The 21,682-nt window shown below is 36.5% G+C and overlaps 1 protein-coding gene across 1 annotated transcript; it reads right to left on the reverse strand.

Moving 5' to 3' along the window:
- Positions 1-115: 115 nt before the first annotated feature.
- LOC120016604 (protein unc-13 homolog) lies at positions 116-19,785 on the reverse strand. Its single transcript, XM_038869451.1, has 27 exons — positions 19,449-19,785; positions 19,128-19,235; positions 18,847-19,022; positions 18,695-18,759; positions 18,070-18,445; positions 17,189-17,255; positions 16,842-16,995; positions 14,746-14,913; positions 14,481-14,591; positions 13,731-13,940; positions 13,297-13,398; positions 11,399-11,617; positions 10,160-10,234; positions 9,891-9,971; positions 9,417-9,599; positions 9,135-9,290; positions 8,219-8,311; positions 7,898-7,969; positions 7,413-7,530; positions 5,398-5,576; positions 4,205-4,286; positions 3,606-3,710; positions 2,722-2,828; positions 1,658-1,735; positions 1,487-1,582; positions 1,042-1,137; positions 116-511 (listed from the first exon to the last, which is right to left on the reverse strand). The coding sequence occupies exons 2-27, from the start codon at positions 19,133-19,135 to the stop codon at positions 338-340; spliced, it is 3,351 nt and encodes a 1,116-aa protein (XP_038725379.1). The 5' UTR covers positions 19,136-19,235; positions 19,449-19,785; the 3' UTR covers positions 116-337.
- Positions 19,786-21,682: the final 1,897 nt, after the last annotated feature.

The raw sequence follows: 21,682 nt of genomic DNA on the forward strand, positions 1-21,682 counted from the left end.
TATCTGCGCAAGACAAGAGTCTTAAGACCATATACTGTTTCACTAAGAGGAGTGTTTATACATATATATAATCTACATTAATAGCAGTCGGAAGTCTGCTCTAGAACAAAACTGATGCATGCCCAATTATAGGAGAGATTGCAGAAGTTATTATTACAATACAAAAGAATAATCAATGCTTAGTACTGTGTCTAATTAGTTTTAAATGCTTGTTAACAAACCCACATTAGTTGAAAGATATAAACTTATATTCACATGAACGATAAAGTTACTATGATACACTTTTACCCCTAGTTGGTCGTTCAGGTGGATTGTCGAGCGACAGACAGTAACCACACTAAGCGGAAGATTTGGGTATTCTGAATTGTTTCTTGAGGAACAGGGAGGCCTCTGAGTCACCCCTGTGGCATAGTATTCTCAACAGAGTGTTTGTATCAGCACCTAGTTTGCCTTTGCCGCCCCGTGTGCCCATGCTGCTAGTTGATTTCAGGTCGTCTATTATTTCTCGGGTCTACAAACAAAAAATGGAGAAGTAAAAATTAATCCATGCAAGCTTAAATTAGCATTTCACTTGGCCATGAAAATGAGTTGAGAAGTTTCCCTCCCTCTGCTTCCTCCGGGAAAGGAAAATGTGACGGATGAACATAGGTGCAAAGACACAAGTATATTAAACTGTCGCACACTACGAAAAGGATACCAGAATTTTTTTAACCACCAATAAGTATTTCATTCACTTGGATTACATCTTGAAACACACCCAAACTATATGACTCAAATATTTAATTGTGGGAAAACACATAGAAAATTTAGTTCATTCGTCTTCAAAATGTAGCCAAGAAATTTCACGTACCCAGAAAATTCGTATGACATATAATTTAGTCAGATGTCCAACAGCAAAACCCCAATGAGTTTTGCGGCATTATTTTTTTTATTCAGCCATCAGTTTTCTGATAAAATTGTAGTTATGCAAATTTTGAAGATACTATCATATCCTAATTCAAAACAAAAAATGTAAAAGTTACTTTCATGATACATCAATACCTCATAGCCATGCAACTTTATTACATCACGAATACGTGTGACTTGATTTTCCACCACTCCACGAGGAAGCCCATCTCCCCCAGATATAAAGAACTCCTACATAAGCGACACAATCACAATATAGTAGTTATTGCAAAAGTTTAACACCACTAGCTATTTATAATGGATAAAACTTGATCAGCAGTTCTAAGAAAAGCAATTAAATCTTCTAGGAACTCGACTAACTCTTACATCCTTCAAATACAATGCTTTCAGCGCTTAATAGAAAGCAGCTAAAATAGAATGTTACCCTTCATTTCAAGTTAGTTCCCCAACCACCAAAGTGAAACACAAACTTATGGCCACAAAATCCCCCATTTCATAGCATGCTAATCCTTTTTCTTTTTTTTTTGTGAACTAAATTTCACAGAGAAGAACTATTTTCTGATGTTCAAACTTCACTTACCTTTAAAACCTCCAAATCTTCTTCTAACAGTTTTGCATCACTAGGGGAGAAAAGTCGTGATGGTCCTCCATCCAATATAACTCGTAGTAAGCCATCCTGAGAAAATAAAAACTTCATAAAATAATTAAAGTATTTGCAGTATAATCGTTCAAACAAAGAATGGAGACACACCAGTGAGGCTTGAAGAAGACTAGTCACAATCCGGTCCCTGAGTGGTTCCACGATAATATCACAGAGTCTATTTAGCTCCTATTGCAGTTTAAAGTGACAATCAGCTATGATCTCAAATTCAACAAAGATGACATGAAATGATTCACCCAAAATTATTGAAAGCTCATTATGTTTTAATTAAAACTTCTTTAATCTGAAGCAGTTGCTGCAATCAATAGGTGTAATGACATAAACCAACATTCCCGAATTTCCCTGAACAAGTGATTAAGATTTTCCCAGTGTACAATAAGGAACAGGTATGAGGTGTCTGTCAGTCTTTAGCATATTTGAAACATAAATGAAGCAAGAGATTAGAAAGACATCAACAATTGAAGAGTTGAAGTGCATTGTAGGGTGGGAGTGTGGTCCACAATGTTTCTACTCAAATAAAATGTTTAACCTTGACTAGTGAAACCACACGGTTGAAAAATCTTGATTTCTCTTTGACCCAGAAATTCTTTTGGAGTCCGATTCAGATTCTTAAAAAGTAGTGCTACTACTGCAGCAGTACACTATAGAGGAATTTTTGTTTCCCTTTCATTCTTGGTTAAACCACTCTCATAATACCCTTATCCAAGATGAAGATATTACCCAATTCACGGTATATTGAAAAATTCAGATGACTTCTTCTAAAGGTTAGCTTCGAAGTTCGAACTTCAGAAGTTAATTTCTGAAGGATATTAAACCACAAGAGAAATTAACTTGTGTAGGATATTTAATTACAAATGTGAAACAAGAAACTCATTTTTGAATCGCACAATTTTTCTCCACAAGGGAACATGTGGCCCAGTGGTAGAGTTGCAGTGGTGCAACTTAGAGGTCACATGTTCAATTATTGGAAACAACCTCTCCACGTATTATGTGTGGGTAAGGTCTACATATATCCTGCCTGTCCCCGACCTTGCCCGCTGCGTGAGCCTTGTTCACGGGAGTTGTTTACCTTTTTTTTACCATTTTCCCCTCAAGCAAAGATGGGTGAAAAAGGTATTGATAAAAATATTAAATGCATAATACAAGAAACATACCACATCAAGTGGTTCAATCAGTGCTTCCAGCCGAGAAACAGAAACATTAGTTTTATACAAGTTTTCGATGAATGGCCCCCTTAAATCACAGAAAATAATTTTTGTTCCTGCAACATACAAAATTAATGTGTGATCATTAATAATAATAGGCGAAGTATATACTGCTAAGACACCAAGCTTTTGCCAATAAAGGTTAATCCACTCCCAAGAAATTAAATGGATGACTGCACAAAGTGGACACTTACTAATATCATTATAACACAAATACCAAAAACTAAACTACAACCCAGCTATCAAGAACCCCAACAAAGATCGATTACCATGAAAGATTTAGCCTCTAACCCTAACAAATCTTCCAAGCAGCAATTAAGGGGATCAATGGGACCAGATTTCTCTACTCCCTGTTGAGATACTTTACAGATCAATGATTTAGTTTCTTCTCCAAGGAATAGGACATAAAATGATCCCATCAAATTGAAAACAACATGTCATAATCTTCTGCACCATTTAAAACGAAAAAGATGTCGTCCATGACCTGCCTCTTTACAAACATTGCATCTATGTACGGTTATTTTTTCTTTTCTTTTTCCATTCAATGTATCCGTCGCAGTCTTGCAGAGATCCTTTCTAAGAAATTTCCAAATAAAGTGAGGGATCCAAGTCAAAACTTTAGTCTTCTAAATGCTTCTAGTCCAGCAAAACATATTCTTTCCATTCCTTCTATTTCCTGTAAATGTGCCTCATAATAAATAGGTCTTAACCTCCTCAGAAACCTCTTATCTTTGAGTATACATTGTATTGATTTTCATGGAACTTAATCAATTTTGATTACTTCATACAAAGAAAAAAGTTAAAGAACCAGGAAAAAGCACAATAGTTCTCACCAGTATACTCACAAATGCGATCAATAGCAGCATTTATATCTGTTCTACTTCCATTAAACATGTCCTTCGGTGCGAAACTCTTGGACTTCTCATCTATGGACTTCCCTGAAAAATAAAAGACAAAGGAACAGCTAACAACCATCACCAAAATTGTAATTTTGGAGGCATTTCAAGAGTTCTGGTCCTTCCCAACTGTATAACAGAATGCAACGAGTGACTAAAAAACCGAAACTTTGAGTTCAAATACGATAAGAAATGAAAACAAAAGCACTGTGATGGTAAGATGGATGAAAAAAAAAGTTCAAAACGGTTTTCATGGTTAGTTTTACTTTACTTTGTAGATATCTACTTGCCATTAGGATTAATGAATCACGCTATAGAAATTTACCTATGTTACATAGCAAACTACCCATCTAAAAAATGCCATATGTAAACAATCAGCTATACCAAATGCAGCTTATTGCTCTGTTCTATTTGGTTAAAATGAATAATAAAAAATTCAAAAAAAACGGTTGATAGGATGTTAATTTGGGAGGCAAAACTTATTTTCCAATAGAATACATATAAAAAAAAAGGAACATCCAAAGCTCGTTACATACTTAAAAAGTTTTCATGGGGTGTTTTCCTTGTCCATCGTTCCCAAATGCTGTCTTCCAACTTATTCAGCTGACTGACTGCATACTGTCAATATGAAGGCAAGAAGAGGAAGAAAAAAAGCTATATCAATCATCAAACACCTTCTCAGGTAAAGACAAACAAATATATAGCTCTACATAAACAGGTATTAGAGAGGCAGCACAACCAAGAATATCACTTTTCCAATTGTTGCCACTACTAAGTGATGCTATCATCAAAAATAAAAAGGCATTATAATCAGTGTTAAGTACCTACAAATAATGCCAGGCATCAAGGAAGCAGCATGAGCAAGAATTGAATTTAAGAACTTTTTCTCGAAATGGTTGGCAGTGGCGGATAAAATCATTGTTACAAACAATTCTAAATTGGTATTGATAATTTGACGACAAAATAAAAACTTCCCAAAACAATATACTTAAAAGCCTTATAATAATTCAACTCAAGCAATAATCTTCACAAGAAGCACACAAAAATTTCAGTAACAATAATCATCAGACTGATTTTTGCAGTTTTACTTGATCGTCTGTACTACAAGTTGGAATCCTGAATTCCAAACGTTCACCTTCATTATTCTAAGTATTTATTACATCCTTCATGAAATTGAGGACTTATTCCAGTATGATCTGACACTTTTGGATGCACTTACATCTAAGAGGTAATAATGGGCATAAGAAAGTAATATATATAAATACATCCATAACTACATATATATACACTTGTGCACCCTTTCCACTTTTTTTGCTCTTTGTTTCAATGAGCTTGCTGCATTATTCTCAGTGATTACTCTGTGACAAAATGTTTCAAGATTATTTCATTGTATGGAGGACGACACAAACAGAAATATTTTTAACATATCCTCTGTCAAGGATTGCAACAGATAGAGAGTAGCTTTCTTGTTAACTTCCAACCCATACGTTTAAGTGAACTCATTGGAATATAACAAAAATAATCACCTAACCATTATTTAGCACTTCTATTATCATAAAGAATAGGTAGGCTAGAGCATCATCAAGATAACCGCACAGGATCGAAGGCTTTTGCATCATTAAAAAGAAAAACACCTCAGCATCAACAGTGCAAGGGGGCAATCATTAAAACAAGCATAAAAAGGTGATATAAGTAATTTGAGCCAAATTCTTCTTATCTTCGAACTCACATGTAGACTATTTGTCTGAACACAAAGGGTTGAAGTAGTCAACTGATTAACTTCAGAAGAACTTCTCTCATCAGCCTGCTTAGAGTCAAATAGTTCTTTCTTCACAAAAGCCTTTAATCCAACTTCCCTCTTGTGTCGCGTAAGAACAGGCACAGGCGGAATTAAATCCTCCTTGGCAGCTGCATGGCCAAAACTACAGTTTGTCGTCACTGCATAGACTCAACAGGCTAAAACAGAAAAGAAAGAGAGAGAGAGCACTAGAAATGGGTTTTCTAGAAACTAGACGACAATACTTGCATCCATGTCCTTTCTGGTGACCTGCATACACATTACGTCTTCTCGGGCTTTCACTAACAGGTATCTTTCCCAAGAGAAATCATAACTCATAACACCAATGTTACATGTGAAACACACATTCCATTTCGTACAACACATACAATACATAGAACATGCATATAAATAGCTTACTCATGTTATTTCAAGTTAGGTAATCCTGAGATTTTACTATTATTGGAGTCAATAACTTTTAACGTTATATGGCCTATTCCAACATAAAGGTGAACATCCCCAAGAATGAAATGCATTCGATGAATTAAGTACCAAATTGTCCAGGTAATGAAAATTAGTTGCCAATGAGTTAGTTCGATGCATACTGACCCATCAAGAACAGCCACTAAAAGTTCGCCAAACAGTCAACATAGAAAGCTAACAAGAACAATAACAATTTGAGAGAGAACATTTTAAGCGCAATACATGGTTCCCAACCAAGATTACGGGGCCAACATCGTGCTTCCATATAAGAAGTACTTCAATAAGGAGCAAGAAAGAAACAATACTTGAGGTTGAGGGTCATATATTTGAAACGACGACACCAAAACCAACTTGACACCAGCCAACCTTGAACTCAGAAAGGAGATAGCTAAGCCTCACCATGAATCAGTGCTCTCTCACAAGGCAGGCACACTGCACACCAATTGATGTTGCAGTATAAAAACTGGCAAAAGCTTGCAAGAAGGCTCAAATTTGAGAGACAGAATTTAACTCTACAGAACCACTAGTCTAGTAACAAATAAAAGACAATTGAGGTTGCGAGCAACCTAAGTTTTTGTGCTTTGAGCCCAACATCATCTTAAAGGGAATGGATTGGGACAGTAAACAGATGAACGTTTAAATTACTTTTCCGCACAGGACCAGGATGTTGATAGACTCTATCAAAGGAAGTAACTACCAGATTTTTATTAATAACTTGGAGTTCTTTGGACCATAAACTTTATGAGACAACCTCGATGAAAAGGGGATGAGCTTTGACAATGTGATCACACAAACATTGTCATGATATATCGAGGTACAGTTAATAATGTTTGCAAGAGAGGCTATTGACAATACATCCTAGATTTCTGGGTGTAGTCTTTGCTAGTTAGCTTGAATGGCGCACTAGATACCCGTGTCATGCTTAACATATGTTTCCAACAATTCAGAAACTAAATAAGAAACTCCATTCACAGAAAGACCTCCCGAGTCCCACCCCAACATCCAAAAACACTCCACTACAAAGGAGCCAAACATTTGGGCGTAGTCTTCGTTTGTTAAGTGCTTCTGGGATGAGCATGGATAAATGGCATATCCGAGTTTCAAATTTTTCATTGAATCCATTATTTTCTCTGGGAGAAATATAAGGAATAAGTTTTCTACTGGCAGCCTAGTCATATGTCATTAAGAAATTTACGAAGACAAATAAAGCATTTGATGCACTTGCATTTGACAGATTCATCGTGAGATAGGATGAGTCAAGATTGTAATTTTATATGAAATGAAATGGGAAGGAGAATTCACATAGTCGATTCATACTAATTTCTCATATATCACATGTAGCCGACCTTTGACAATGACAACAACGAGAATTAGTTTGAAGACATGCACCGATCTGTAAACAGAGTAGTTGCCAAAGGAAGTGTCTAATTTCTACATAAAGACACAAATCATCAACAAAGAATTAGGATGCAGCACATACTTACCCAACATGCCAATGACATGATTTGCATACACTTGAAATGCATTGTCAATGCCACGAAATAGACTATTCAATTCTGAAGACCTCATAGGAACCTTAAGTGCAAAAAATTGATCAACCGTCTGCAAAATATTCATGATAGGCATTAGTAATAATGGCATAAACACATCAGTGATTACACGAGTAGAAGCACACGATGATACCAGCAGTGATCTCTATAAATAATTCAAAAGCTGCATGATCTAGCAAGCTTTATAACAACTGCCTTTTGCAGTGAAAAAGAAATGAAATTTGCTTTATAACACTCATTAAACCCTCGCCAATGAAATGCTTTATGTAATTCATTAAACCCTCAGCAAGAAACTTCAATTCAAAATTGAATCACGTTTTTCATGAATGTGCCTCTTACCCACAATCTTCTTCTTTCAAGGATCCTAATACTTAACTACGCGATTGAAAAAGGGAAAAGGAAATATAACATCATCATACCTCCTCGACGATCCTATAGACTTCAACAATTGAATTCCCATGCCGTTGTTGAGGTGATATTGGTTCCCAGTGCTGTTAACAATTGTTTACACGAAAATTAAGTTGTATAGCTTAAAATGGATTAAGATGAAGACAGTGAGATCAAACTATTCACACTGCCACCACCCTGCCCACAAAAATGATTTAAAAAAGGCCTAGAGAGAGAGAGAGAGAGAGAGAGCTCTTCAATGAATAGAGAATAACAACAGGGGATGCAAGGGACATTGCGGGAGGGAGGGGGACAGAGGATGGCATGGCATGTAACAAACTGAATGTATATACCTCCTGTTGCAAAGCCCGCTCAATCCAACCTAAAATTCTTCCAAGCTGAGCATTAAGCCACCGCATCACCAATGTCCCAGATACAGACAATACCTAATGCAAATAAGAATTTAAGAAAAAAAAAGTTTAAAGAAGCGACATTGGGAAAGGAGGCAACAAAAAATCATGCCCCAAAACCTGAGTAAATAAAAGTCATGAAAACTATTATATATTTATTCAGCATGAATCAAGCAAATGGAAACAAATATTTCAAATCAGCCAATAAACGAAATGATTGACAGGGGGAAACAGAAAACCATGGATCAAACCCTGATTATAGGTTACCAAAACAATTTGAAATATAAATGTACTCTTCACACCATGCTGCAAATGAAAGATATTCCACATGAAACATATTATGCCCCTGAGTAGGCAACGAGGCACTTCATGCAGTGAAGAGGAAAATAAATTCCTGTCAGCAATCTCTAGTTTGGAAGAGGGAACTGGTCAAAATTTCTCAGTTAAAGCTTATAAGTTGATGCACAGGCAAGGAAGCACACTAAAGGATATTAGGAAATGATGCAACTCAGATGTTGAGGAAGTAGATAAAAAAAAGGTCAGGTAGCATTCTGAATTGTTGTTTAAAAAAATGTATTCCAATTTATCCACCTTGACATCTAATTAAATTAAGTGTCTTAGAAAAAAAAATTATCAGATCCATTGTCATTAATACAGAGCTCGATATTATAGTTCTAAAATTCCTCAGCATCTTTAACTTAATAAAAACAAAGCTCTCTAAGCCAATATCTCTTCACACAATTTCGAAATGAATCTAAAATATTGATAAAATGAATTATGTAAAAGAAAGACATCAGCATTAATAGATATTATATTTTACTGAATTTTGTTTTCTAGCAATAACATCAAACCACCAAACCTGGTACTGAGTTAGTTTCCGGCAGTAGATTTCTGCACTCCCTTCTCCACATACAGAAATAATAACTGACACCATATACTGCTCAAGGCTATCAGCTGCCGGAAATACAGATACAACATCCTCAGTCAAATGTTCAGCACCATCAAGAAAAGGTTTCTGAAAATTAGAAGTTCAAATAAGCTCCCATAAATCCAAAGAATGCAAAGATTGTCTAAGGGTCTCATGGTAAACATCGGCTCATATGCCAGCCAAGTCAGCTAAAGCAACTAGATATAAGCTTACCAACTTGATTCCATACAGCTTGTGAAGAAGTGAAGCAGAAACAACAGCAGCTTGTGGATGCCTCTGAGACAAAACAGGTGTAAATATGGTTGAATCTTTTTTCAGAAGTTTTTTGGTCTCCTCTGCAAGTATGGCCAGGGGATGTCCATCCATCGTTTCTGATTTTTCAACTGACTGCAATATCTGAGAAAGAGAAGAGTTGGAGAATCATCGTATTTAGAAATTGACTGATTTTCATCCTTTCGTTTCACACGACGACTAACTGCTCACTGAAGTGGTAAAATTTGAATTCTGAGTGACTGAAGATTTATTTGAAATTTTCAATGTGTCACTCTGACTGTGAAATACATGTTTATGATCTTGCAAGTGTCTAGACATCTGTCCTATTTGGCAAAGTCTAGTTACTTGGCAGCTAACCAAATCAACAATTTAGTATAAAATATCAAGCAGAATATTACACACCAGAGAACTTACCCTTGCAAAAGCGTTCTTAATGGACAATGATATATATGATTCTATTTGATCTCGATCAGTGTCAGATGTAGATTTTGTAGCCTATAGGAAGCATGGAAAAGCAGCATTCAACACATTGCAAACAAAACAAGAACAAAGATGAACTGTGCAAACCAAAAATAAAGTTTTGAAAGCGGAAACCATCTTGACGAAGTCTTTTGCTGTCCAGAAAGGCTCATCATAACTTATAAATGCAAATGAGAAAAATTAAACCCAAAGAATCCACATACTAATTCAAAATCTTCCAAAAGAAGCCTCCGAGTAAGCATTGCGACTAATAATATATTCTCCATAACCATTGACCCCTACAATTGTTACACAAAATTGTGAGTTGCAAACCTACTGAAACAACTGCAGCTGAAAAAGTGTGTGAAGAAAAAGAGTAACCTGGGTATAAATAAATTAAAAAAGTTAAAAAAAGAATACGACCTTTTCCATATTTATCAAAGAAGAAACTTCTGAAATATCACCTTCAAGAATAGAATATGCATATGATAATATAAATGGCTATTATGAGTATGCCTTGGTTGTTTCCACTAAGTTTCGTTCCCGCTTTAACCTAACTTACATTGCAAGTAATTACTTTTCCACTCCTATATAACCCAAATCCCATTGACTTTTACAACAGTTCCAATACCTGTGGCATCAAGCAGATACCAATGACCAGAAATACTTATTCCATCGTCTCCAGAACTAATGATTATGGAAGTGGCAAAACAACTATGGCACCAACAGGATGAGTACCTTCCTGATGTGTGACTTCCAAAAAACAAGTTCTTTAAGCAATCAGATGTAAATTCTTACATTGATGGAGGGACAATTGTTACTTTAGAACGCCGTTTAAGTGACTTTGAGTCATGCATTTTGATACTGAAAACTATGCATCCGTAAAGAATTCTAGACACTTCTACAATTAATGCTAAACAAGAGGGAAAAAACGTAGTACAATGGCTCTCTCTAGTAGTTGACGGCACCTAAAAAATGTATGATCTTCGATACCACAGATATTAGAAATCTTAGAATCTATTAAAAAATGTAGATTTAGTTGACACTTTTCATTGCAGTAAGACAGCAGGTCTGATGATATCAAGCATATGCTATGAATGAAGTACATTTCTTTTGCAAGATTTTGCAAAATGTCTCTAATTCTAATTATGTACTGAAAAATCTACGTTTGGCACATATCATTGAAAAAGATAGTATTAGCAGCACCATCCACAGAAAATCAAAAGATAAACAAATTATACAAATCGTAGAAGGTTTTTAACACACTGCCACATAAGATATATATAAATATGAATATGCAATGTGACATTTCTTCAGATGCGAAAATGAAAACCGCAGATATGTACAGAAGTCAATAGCATAATTCAATTAGGTATGAACATACGAACGAGTATAGTAAACTAGTTGATAACTAGCACACACTATATAAGACATTGAAGTGTACACGTAACAATCTTCCAAACCTCAGCAAAGTGCAAATGGTAATCTCCAAGCCGCTTATCTGCCCATTTCTGAATCGGCGATAAAAAGGACCGTAAGAAAGAAAACTCTTCACCTTCAACTTTGGAATGCAGACTTTTCAAGTGTAGCCTCTCTTGTGGGCCCCTTAGTTCCCATGATGGTATTTTCTTTAGCTGCTCGATGGCATGTTGCAACATTCCTCGCTCACTTGTAATGATATACTGCCATAGTGAACTAAATGTTTATGTCAAATGAAAAAATAACAATTTGAACACCTAAAACAAGAATCAGATTTTGCATGGACTATAATAGATAACTATCAAAAACTGAATGCGAAACTTGTAGGACACACCATTAACATAAGAAACAAGGAAGGAACATATGGGATGAAATCTCACTATTTCAATAAGGCAACGACAAAAAATGCACAAGTAAGTACACAACGCACGCGCACGCGCACGCACACAAACAATATGTGCCATATCTCTTAACCAAAAGTGTCATATCAATTGCAAAGTACATGTTAAGATTTGTTACTTTACCATTCAACCCAATAAGTTAACTTGTTGTGTTGGGGACTTTCACATCATTTATACATATTCTAACAGTACATATAATGTTTGAACCTCGAATTGAAGTATAATCCTTAAAACACCCGGAAAAAAAAAAAAACAGTTTGAATGCCAAATCACAATGGCCTTGGAGAGATATCAATTGCGACCAATACATAATAGATAGAAAATTTCTTTTGTGAATGAATACTACAATTAAAATTTTCTTTATCATTATAGTTGAAACATCAATAACAAAACAAGTCATAGTTTTCCCTTTTATTGGAAAAATGACTCTTGTTGATGTTGGCACAAAGGGAATGAAATCATTACAAATTAAAAAGCTTAAAAAAAGAAGAAGATAAACAATGGCAATCACATCTCGAAATACATTTTCACTTAAGTGTCATTTTATAAAAGCATGATTCAAGGTTTACTCACATGCAAATGTATAAAGAAAATTTCCCTTAAAACTTATTATATTTCTGAATGGTCCTTGTTAGAGTAATAGGTCACTAAGTAACATATATCAAAAGGTGGCAGTTCTTTCTTTTAGCATACATAACCTGCTTTAGGGATGTACAATGTCATTTCAAGCATCGGCTCATTGTTTTGCTGTCATTTTAAAGTTTAAGTTATCGAATGACATCAAAAAAGAAATCACATTCGTCTCATGCACTGTAAATGAGTAAAAAAAATGACAAAACCTCCCCGGTCCCCCTCCCCGTCAATTCATACTCATCGCATTCCAACTCAGTCAATAATGCATTCTTGAGTTCTTCGTTTTCTTCTCATTTTCCCCTCAAAGAGTCAAAAAATAGTGTTAGATCTGTACTTCCTCTGAAAATTTCTTGTTATGGGTCATTTGATTGGTTTGTACAACATTTCACCATTGCCACTGATATGGTTAAAAAAAAAATGGTATGAGGTTGGTATCATCCGAATTTCCCATCTCACGATACACTTGCAATACACATGAAATCCTTAGTACTTGATACATTTTGTTTATCATACATTTTTAACAATAATAATGTTACAGATACATATTGTATGCCATGTGTTATGTATCATAAATTTTTAACAATGATGATATACAGATACAATCAAATCTGGCAGCAGTGAAGTTAAAATGAGAGACTCAGCAGAGGGAAAGTTCAATTAATCTCCCTTGTCTTAAATGTAAAAAGGAGAGCCCATTTTAGATTCTCAATTGATACTCACAAAAATTGAAAGCAACATCAGAAGATATCCTATTGAGACAAAATGTAAACAGAAATATTTGATGATATCAGTAAAGACAGGAGGAAAATGAAAGACTAGTGGCCTAGTGCAAGTCTGCAAGATGATACCTGTCGAAATAACAACCACGCATAGCAAGTGTAGTGGATGGTCTCTGTAATTCCCAAGACACGCCAGGTTGACTTCAAGAGCTCAAGAATTTCTTCCACTTCCTGAAAATTAAGATAACTCATACTTATCCAACTCAGGTGAACCAAAAAAGATGTACATAAAATGAATAATTAGCCAAACTAAATAAAACAGTAGTTAATTGACAATTTGTCTTTGATTAATAGCCCAACTTAAAATTCCGGAACTTAGTGAGGCACTAGACTGGTTTCGCATCAGATTCAACTTACAATGCTATAGAAGTTAGAAAGAAAACTATACTGTAGTTCAGAAAAAAGTCTGCCCAACAACTGAATCAGAAAATAACAAGAAAATAAAAAAACAAACACAAGAATTTTTGCAAAGTCACATGTTCTTGAACTTCAGAATTACAAACCTCTGTCAGCTTTCCCTCATCTAACATGTCAAAAACACTGAGAAGCAGTTTCTCATATAGTCTAACATTGAGGTGATATCCATCTGCCCAGTGGCAAATTTCACCAGTTAAGTCACCCCGAGCTGGCCTCTCAGCAAGTGGAATGCCAATCTCTCGGAGAGACCTCAGGCAATCAGTCCGTTGGAGTTCACCAGTAGAAGATGGAAGAAACTGTAATCCAAGAAGAAAACCAGAAAAAACCATACCAAAGGGCTGAGGAAACTAGTCTAATAAACAAGCAAATAAAACTTAAACAATTTTTTTGAGTGGAAAAATAAATTGCAGACAAAGGAAGCATGCTAGACTTCAGACCAAAAGAGAGATGACACTAAAATTGACCCAAGTAACTGAATTATTTTTACGGGATAAAAGTAACTGACCTAGAAAGCATCACAACAGTACATCAGAGAGAGAAACTGCCACAAATTTTTTGAATATAAAACACAACGATATCCAACATCAAAGAATATAGTTTAATCATAGTGGTCCTACATTGAGAAGAGAAATACATCAATCGACAGCGTGGTCTCAACCAGTATTATACAAAGAATAGGGATGAAAAAGGATCAAAGATAAAAGGAATTAAGATTTATAAGCCAATAACTTCAACAGTAAATCACGAAAGTTACATAATGGTACGTTACAAAGTGGCATCTCTGGTGCTTAAAAGAATGTAGCACATAATGTCATTTAGATCCACAAAGCACCAACCTCAGACTCCTCGATCTTTGCCAAAAGAATCCTCAGTTCATTGGCTTTGCGCCCAGATTCACCAAACCCGACAACAGGGTGGTTAATAAGCCCTTCCTCTAGCATTTTTAACTGCAGCGACGTAAAGTTCAAAATGACCATAATTACTATCATTAAAATTTCTCAGGTGAGACCAGTTTTTAGCACATTAAGGTAAAATGGCTAAAATAATACATAGGAGTAGAAAAAGGAAAGAAAATGATAGAGAATGGATGACAAAACACACCTGCCTCTTTTGCCACCGTATATATGCTTTCTTGTCAGAAAATTCTGAGCGAGAAATACAACCCAACAACTCTAGAGGAATCAATAAAGTATCCAATCTCTTTCCAACTTTTCCCACAAGAGCATTAAGCAGTCCTTGCCTTGTTCTAATATCCATTGCTTCAGATATCTGTCATCAGATGCAGTAAAGATACATTCAGCATTGTACATGCGGTAAGGAAGATATACGGTAGGAGATGAATCAAAAGTTTAACTTATAGGAACAGAGGCATAACATAAAGAAATGATCAAATCACTACCCATTAGTACGTTAAAATGCAATTACCATGCTTGCCAACACATATGCGCATTTCCATTCACTTGGAGACAACAAAAAGCAGTGACACTAAAGCACATACCATCTTGCTGCATACCTTAGATGCAGCATATGTCCTCTTTCATTTCAATATCTTGGATTATTCCTCGTTGCCAGATTCAAAGACCCTGTCAAGACTCCCATCATCTCTAAATTTGATAAAAGGTTGGCTGGGTGGAAGAGAAACTGTCTCTCTAAGGCCAGCAGGCTAACACTGATTAAAAGCACTCTATCCAACTTACCAGTGTACCAAATATTTTTATTTCCTATGCCTGTCTACATTGTGGATATACTAGAATAGGTTCAGTGAAGATTTTATGGGGAGACACCAATGATACAGTAACAAAAAAAAAATTTAGCTCCACAATTAGGAATCCATCAACCCCCCAAGGATTTGGGTGAGGTGACCTCTCGGGCTGCTTTTAACAAAGGTCCTTTTTTTATATTAAATCATAACTTGCTTTTTCTCAAAAAAAATTCCTAACATAGCATAACTTACAAAGCTCATCTTGGCAAGTGGTTATGGAATATCTGCACCAACAAAGGTCATTTGTGGAGCACCAACAGAGGTCATTTGTGGAGTTCAGGTGACCTCTCGGGCTGCTTTTAACAAAGCTCCTTTTTTTATATTAAATCATAACTTGCTTTTTCTCAAAAAAATTCCTAACATAGCATTACTTACAAAGCTTGTCTTGGCAAGTGGTTATGGAATATCTGCATCGCAATGGCAGTTCATTGTGGCAAAGAATGGAACCTTTACCCATCAACAGATCTCTAAAATCAAAAGGGAGTCTTATGGTTCGGCGGTGTAGAAATTCATTAATCGGTAAGGAAGACTGGAATGGTTTCACTTTTCTCAAAGTAGGGAAGGAAACTTTATTAGTTTTTGGAACGATCAGCGGATTCGTAGTTCCTCTCTTAAAAGGCAATTCCAGGATCTGTATGGTATAGTCTCTCAATAAGATGCTTGCATGATAAACTTAATCAACTTTTCCCCTACTGGTGTTAGCTGGAGTATCACTATCACTTTAGAAGCTCAAGACTGGGAATTGGAATCCTTCCTCAACATTTGGAACCTAGTTTACAGTGTGAAGACCAATCCTACTGTGAAGGAATGAAGGATAGCTTATGCTTGTTGCCCTCAAAGGAGAATCACATAACGTGCATAACGTAAGATCCTATTATAAAGTGCTCCTAAGAGCAAGCCATCACAATGATAACGATAACTTAAACTTAGTACTGCATCTAGAAGCGTAAAGCTAAAAAGTGGCCTTTTCTTTTGCTGGGAGCCTAGAAGTAGCATGGAATAGAATTCTGACCATGGACAACTTCGGAAAAAAGGGGGCTACAGTTTGGCCTTTATCCCAGTGACAAACCCTCTAATAGTTTCACCCAGAAAAGGTTTTATGAAACTCACTAGCAAATCTGAAAATCATGCAGAAAAAAAAAATTATGGATGTAAACCGCTGACAAAATGGAAAAACTACCTAATTCAAAATGGAAGACGCGTAATAAAACGAAACTCCTAGAAAAAATCAAAACGATTGGATTGAAATGACTCAATAGTCAATACTACCTTCCTACTAGCTAAAGAACTTGTTACTTAAAAGCTAAACAAATCCCAGGATTGCAAAATCCTCAACACCTCAAAGGAAACAAAAATTAGTTTACTAGCTTCCTTCCATTACAGAAAGTTCAACGAAAAAAAATAAATAGGTGATGAAAAAAAATTCTTGAAGTACCTCCATCTGCACACGCATGGTCTCTAACAAACCAACCAACCCCGTTGCATGTTGAGACTGAGTCACGATATTTTCACTTTTACTGCGTCCAAGCTTTCTCATTAACCTGGACCTCTTGTCTTTCTTCTTTTCCTTTGAAGGTACAATAAGGCCCCTGTGACGTGCATAATGTTCAAATGAAGAGAGATTAACAACCAATCTAAGAATTCAGGGTGACATCGAAATTTTTCACTTCCTTCTTTTTTTTTGTCTAAGTGGGATTCTTAAACTAAACAGAAAAACCAAATCACACTTTTACTAATTTAAACAAAGAAAAATAAGATCACCAAATACGATTAGGCACGTACCCTGATGCCCCAGCACATGCCAAGAGGACTTCATATGCAGTTTCACGAAGGTCATCATCTGTAACACCTGAGAAAATAAAGACATGCAATGAACATCATAGAAGCATGAGCTTCACTTTCAATGGCAGCATTGAGGTACAAAATATTATGTAGGAAGTCTAATGTCCCAATAGTCAGAGGGGTGAAGGCAACTAACCACATAGAGAACACGATTTTGGTACTAGTAATAGCATCAAAAGGTAATTCAACACTTAACATCCATGATCCATCACAACATATATCGTAATACTTATAAATGTATTTGAAGCATTTTCATCCATGCTCTTTAAATATCAAAGGTGACCCCATGTGGTTTTGATAACACACATTTTGCATCAAACGAGAATTAACTGGAAGGAACCATATAGAATGTGGTGGTAAGGTTTGTTAGGACCCTTCAACAGTTATGCATATTACAATGACCTAACTTATATTAGAAGTATTTATTACCTTGTTTCCTTTAGAGATCTTGTGCTTTTAAATTTTAATAATGAAAAGCAAAGGGTCTAATACATAACCAAGCATCTTCACAGTTTTTCACTCTGTTTTATTGAATTCCACACTTTATTTGAGTATGAAGGCAATGCTATCAAAAGTTTTCTCTTTGCATATATCAATAAGTTATTTCCCATAAATCCTAATCGTAGAAACACTAGGAAATTTTCTTGAATCTGGTTCTGAGTAGATGAGCCAAACAAGACCAATAAAAAAGACTTCATTTAGCTAGATCCATCTATAGAACAACACAAGCACAGATGCAAACGGAACTTTCAAGGATCAGATTGAGCTTTGGTTCTTATAATACTTTCACAATGATAGAAAGAATTTGTTAAGGTTGTTACCAGTATCAAACGAAGGCAATTTCAATACAAGTTCTGCTGCATCATTTGGATTACGTCTTGAAACCCTGATGCTGTCAACTTCCTCAGCATCATCATCATCCTCAAAATCGTCAATGTCATCCACAGTCAGTTCTTGAACATTGGTGGAGTCAACAGACAGTTCTTGAACATTGGTGGAGTCCACAGACAGTTCCTGAACATGCGTGGAGTCAAAGGAATCTGACCTGGAAACATTTTCCGTTGACACAATAGGTGATGGCGCAAAAACATGAGGTAATGTAGAAACAGGAATCGATGGTGGTGCCCTTTTAGGAGGTGAGCCTGAAGCTTCGGGATCAGTGACCAAGAAGAATTCACCAATCGCGCCATTATTATTCTGGAATACATAAAAGGAGAAAAATGAACTTTGAACAATCATCTTGATAAACAAGCTCAGTACAATTTTATTAGCAGAAAATCAGCTATTGGGAATGACATCACAACCCAAACCAAGGAAAGGTGCAGTGCAAAGTGCAAACAGACATCAATACATCAATTATAAGTAACAATCAGGGGTTGAGACAATAACTAACAAAGAAATAAAACTATAATCAAACTTGTGAAATGCATATCATTTCTAACAGACCATTTGGGGCAACCCTGCATTATCATGATAATCTCTAATAGCATCTGATAGCTCGAGCATTCCACCTACATTAAAAATGCCGGAGATAATAAGAAAAGCAAAATCCCAATAAAACTGCAACTCGAGTCTTATGATACAAACTTGGCAGCTACCTTTTTTAGCACAATTGAGAACATAATCAACACTGACTTGATCTAGATCCACATCATCCAATGTAACTGCTCCTGGTGGCATTATAACCTTTTTTATCAAGCTTCCAGAAAGTAAAAAATCCAAAAGGATACGCCTGTCTCGCCGATACCGCTGTAGAAGCTCTACAACACTTTCCCTGTGATCATTAAATTTCAAAGTATTATGTGTATTAAATAAAGTCTCAAATACTTCAGAATTAAAAAATAAAATGATTGAAATCAAAGCATTATGGATAACATACTCCTCCATGGAAAATACAAGCAATAAATGAAATCAATCTGTGAATTGTGAAGTCTGAGAGTAGTAAATCAATAATTCTCCTTCCTCAACACTACGTTATCTCCACAACCTGGAAAAAAAAGTAAGCGAAAACTGCAGCAGATCAGCACAAAGCAATAAATACGAAATCAATCATTCTCCTTCCTCAACACTTCATTATTTACCATTCAACTCCACTAGATGCAGAAAACAACACAAGCAATCAGATCCGTACAAACGAGCTCAGTATTTGCTAAAACTCTTCGATCACAGGCAAAAAGAAATAAAAACTGGTAAAACTTACCGGGGAAGAAAACAGGAAGATTTGGAGTTTAGTTATCGAATCTAACATGACACTTCAAGCTTCGAACTTGTCGGCCGCTGAGCAAACGGAGGAGATGCATTGTTTTTCGTTTAGCCTAAAACGAACAAAGTTCAGTTGAATCAGGAGATTCTCGAAAGCTTGAAGGGAATGGCGGTGTAATGGAACAGAGAAAGTGAAGTGAATGCCAATTGAAGTCAAAGGCGTGAATGAAGTGCTGAAACGAAACCACAGAGAAGCTGGAGTGAATTTCTTAAGGTCAGTTTAGATTTGCTTGTCTCTCTTAAACCCAAACAAACAAACAAACAAACAAAAGAAAAGGAGAAATCTAAATCTAAGAAGATGAACAGATTACCTGTACTGCACCTCTGATGAGAACCACACCGGCCCACAGCCACAGAGACCAACCCCCCTTGCCAACCAAAGCCCAACTGACGCCCTTACGGGCCGGCTGTAACCAAGGCCCATGGGCTGAATCCCATGAAAACCTTGGCTGGTAGGTTGAGAGGACCCTGCGCTTATAAGCTAGGTTTGGTCCTCCTATTTTTCCGATGTGGGATCTCAACATTCCTTCCCCCTTGGGGGCCGACGTCCACGGCGGCTACGCTCGCCTGGCGGCTGCACTCGCCTGGCGGCTACGCTCGCCCTTCAGACGGCAGCCCTCTCCCGGACGGTAGCCCTTTCCCGGGCGGCAGCCCTCTCCGTCAACGGACACTCTCAACGAGAGCACCAATGATGAGAACCACACCGGCCCACAGCCACAGAGACCAACCCCCCTTGCCAACCAAAGCCCAACTGACGCCCTTACGGGCCGGCTGTAACCAAGGCCCATGGGCTGAATCCCATGAAAACCTTGGCTGGTAGGTTGAGAGGACCCTGCGCTTATAAGCTAGGTTTGGTCCTCCTATTTTTCCGATGTGGGATCTCAACAACCTCTCCCGGCCTCAGCACCAGCAACTCAGTAAGTATGAATCGTATGATCTCAAGCCCAAACACAGCCCGGAATTCAAATGGAGCCAGTTCCTCAACTCAAGTCCGCGGCCCACAATCCTAACAAAACTATCCAAGCCCAGCCCAAACTTTTACCGAGCTGGACCGGGCAGGTTGGGCAAGTGATCAACTCTAACAGAAATGATATCCTATGGCTATGTCAAAAACAAGATTAAGGTGACAACCTGCAGGTATCCCAACTTGCATTAAAAACCGTATTTTTTTTGCGTGCTCGTCTAGAAGAAGATTCTAAAAATGTCTCAAGTATAAATATGTTGGTTTAGGTTTCACCATTATATACTATTATTATGTCTTGTATTCTTGTTTTGAGTCGGTGGCGGATTTAGAAAATGGATTGATGATGCTCTCGGCTGTTGAAAATTTTTCAAACGTTCAATAAATCTTTTTCAAAAGTTCATGATTAGCCCAATTTATCGTCGTCACTGCGTGTGGACTGTTTTATTGGACATAAATGTCATCTACAAAAAGACAAATAATCCACACCCCTAACTATCACCTTATCCCATCATTATAGGAATAGAACTCAAGACCTCAATGTCCATATCTAAAGGCTTTCGCGACAAGTCAGTTTTCCATTTCCTGGGGCCTATTATTAGAGACCGAGACCACCCTCATTATGCTGGCTAAAGGTGGAAGTAGAAATATATAATTAGCTCTATGACATTTTACCAACTTGTATTAAATTATTGTGCTTCTCCATTTGTTTTCTATTTTCAGGATATTCTGTTTCTTTTTCAAATCTCCCACTTGTAATATGGTTCAAAGGAGGGACAGGATGTAAAGGTACCAAGCTTTTATTTATGAAAATGAATATGATCACAGTTGGGACAAGGTATTTTGTCTAAGAATTATAGAATTCCCCATAATTCACAATTCTCATCTAATGGTAGAGGATAAATTTAATGAAAAAAACACAAAAGTGTGGTTTGATTTGGCACACCTTTCAAACTATTAAATGATAATTGTACACTCTAGGAATTTCGTAACCCCCAAATCTATATTGCATTTTGCGTTGATTAGACAATGTAAAACAACCATTAACTCAATGCCTTGATAGCAAAATACGTATATACATGTATATATATAGAAGTATCCATTACCGTAAGAGTTCATGGCACTACCAAATACATAGTAGTAATCTTTTGGTTTATGATCATAGAGACAATAAATATGGTTTAAAATGTTTTGATATAGGAATCAATTCT

Source organism: Tripterygium wilfordii, chromosome 15, assembly GCF_013401445.1.
Source record: "Tripterygium wilfordii isolate XIE 37 chromosome 15, ASM1340144v1, whole genome shotgun sequence".
NCBI lineage: Eukaryota > Viridiplantae > Streptophyta > Magnoliopsida > Celastrales > Celastraceae > Tripterygium > Tripterygium wilfordii.

What these genes read in the sequence shown, in the direction of transcription:
- LOC120016604 (XM_038869451.1), bottom strand. An exon ending in TCATGTCATTGGCATGTTGG is followed by an intron (nt 5,577 to 7,412) that starts GTAAGTATGTGC and finishes TTGGCCATGCAG; the next exon opens with CTGCCAAGGAGGATTTAATT. An exon ending in TCGCATTTGTGAGTATACTG is followed by an intron (nt 2,829 to 3,605) that starts GTGAGAACTATT and finishes TGTATGTTGCAG; the next exon opens with GAACAAAAATTATTTTCTGT.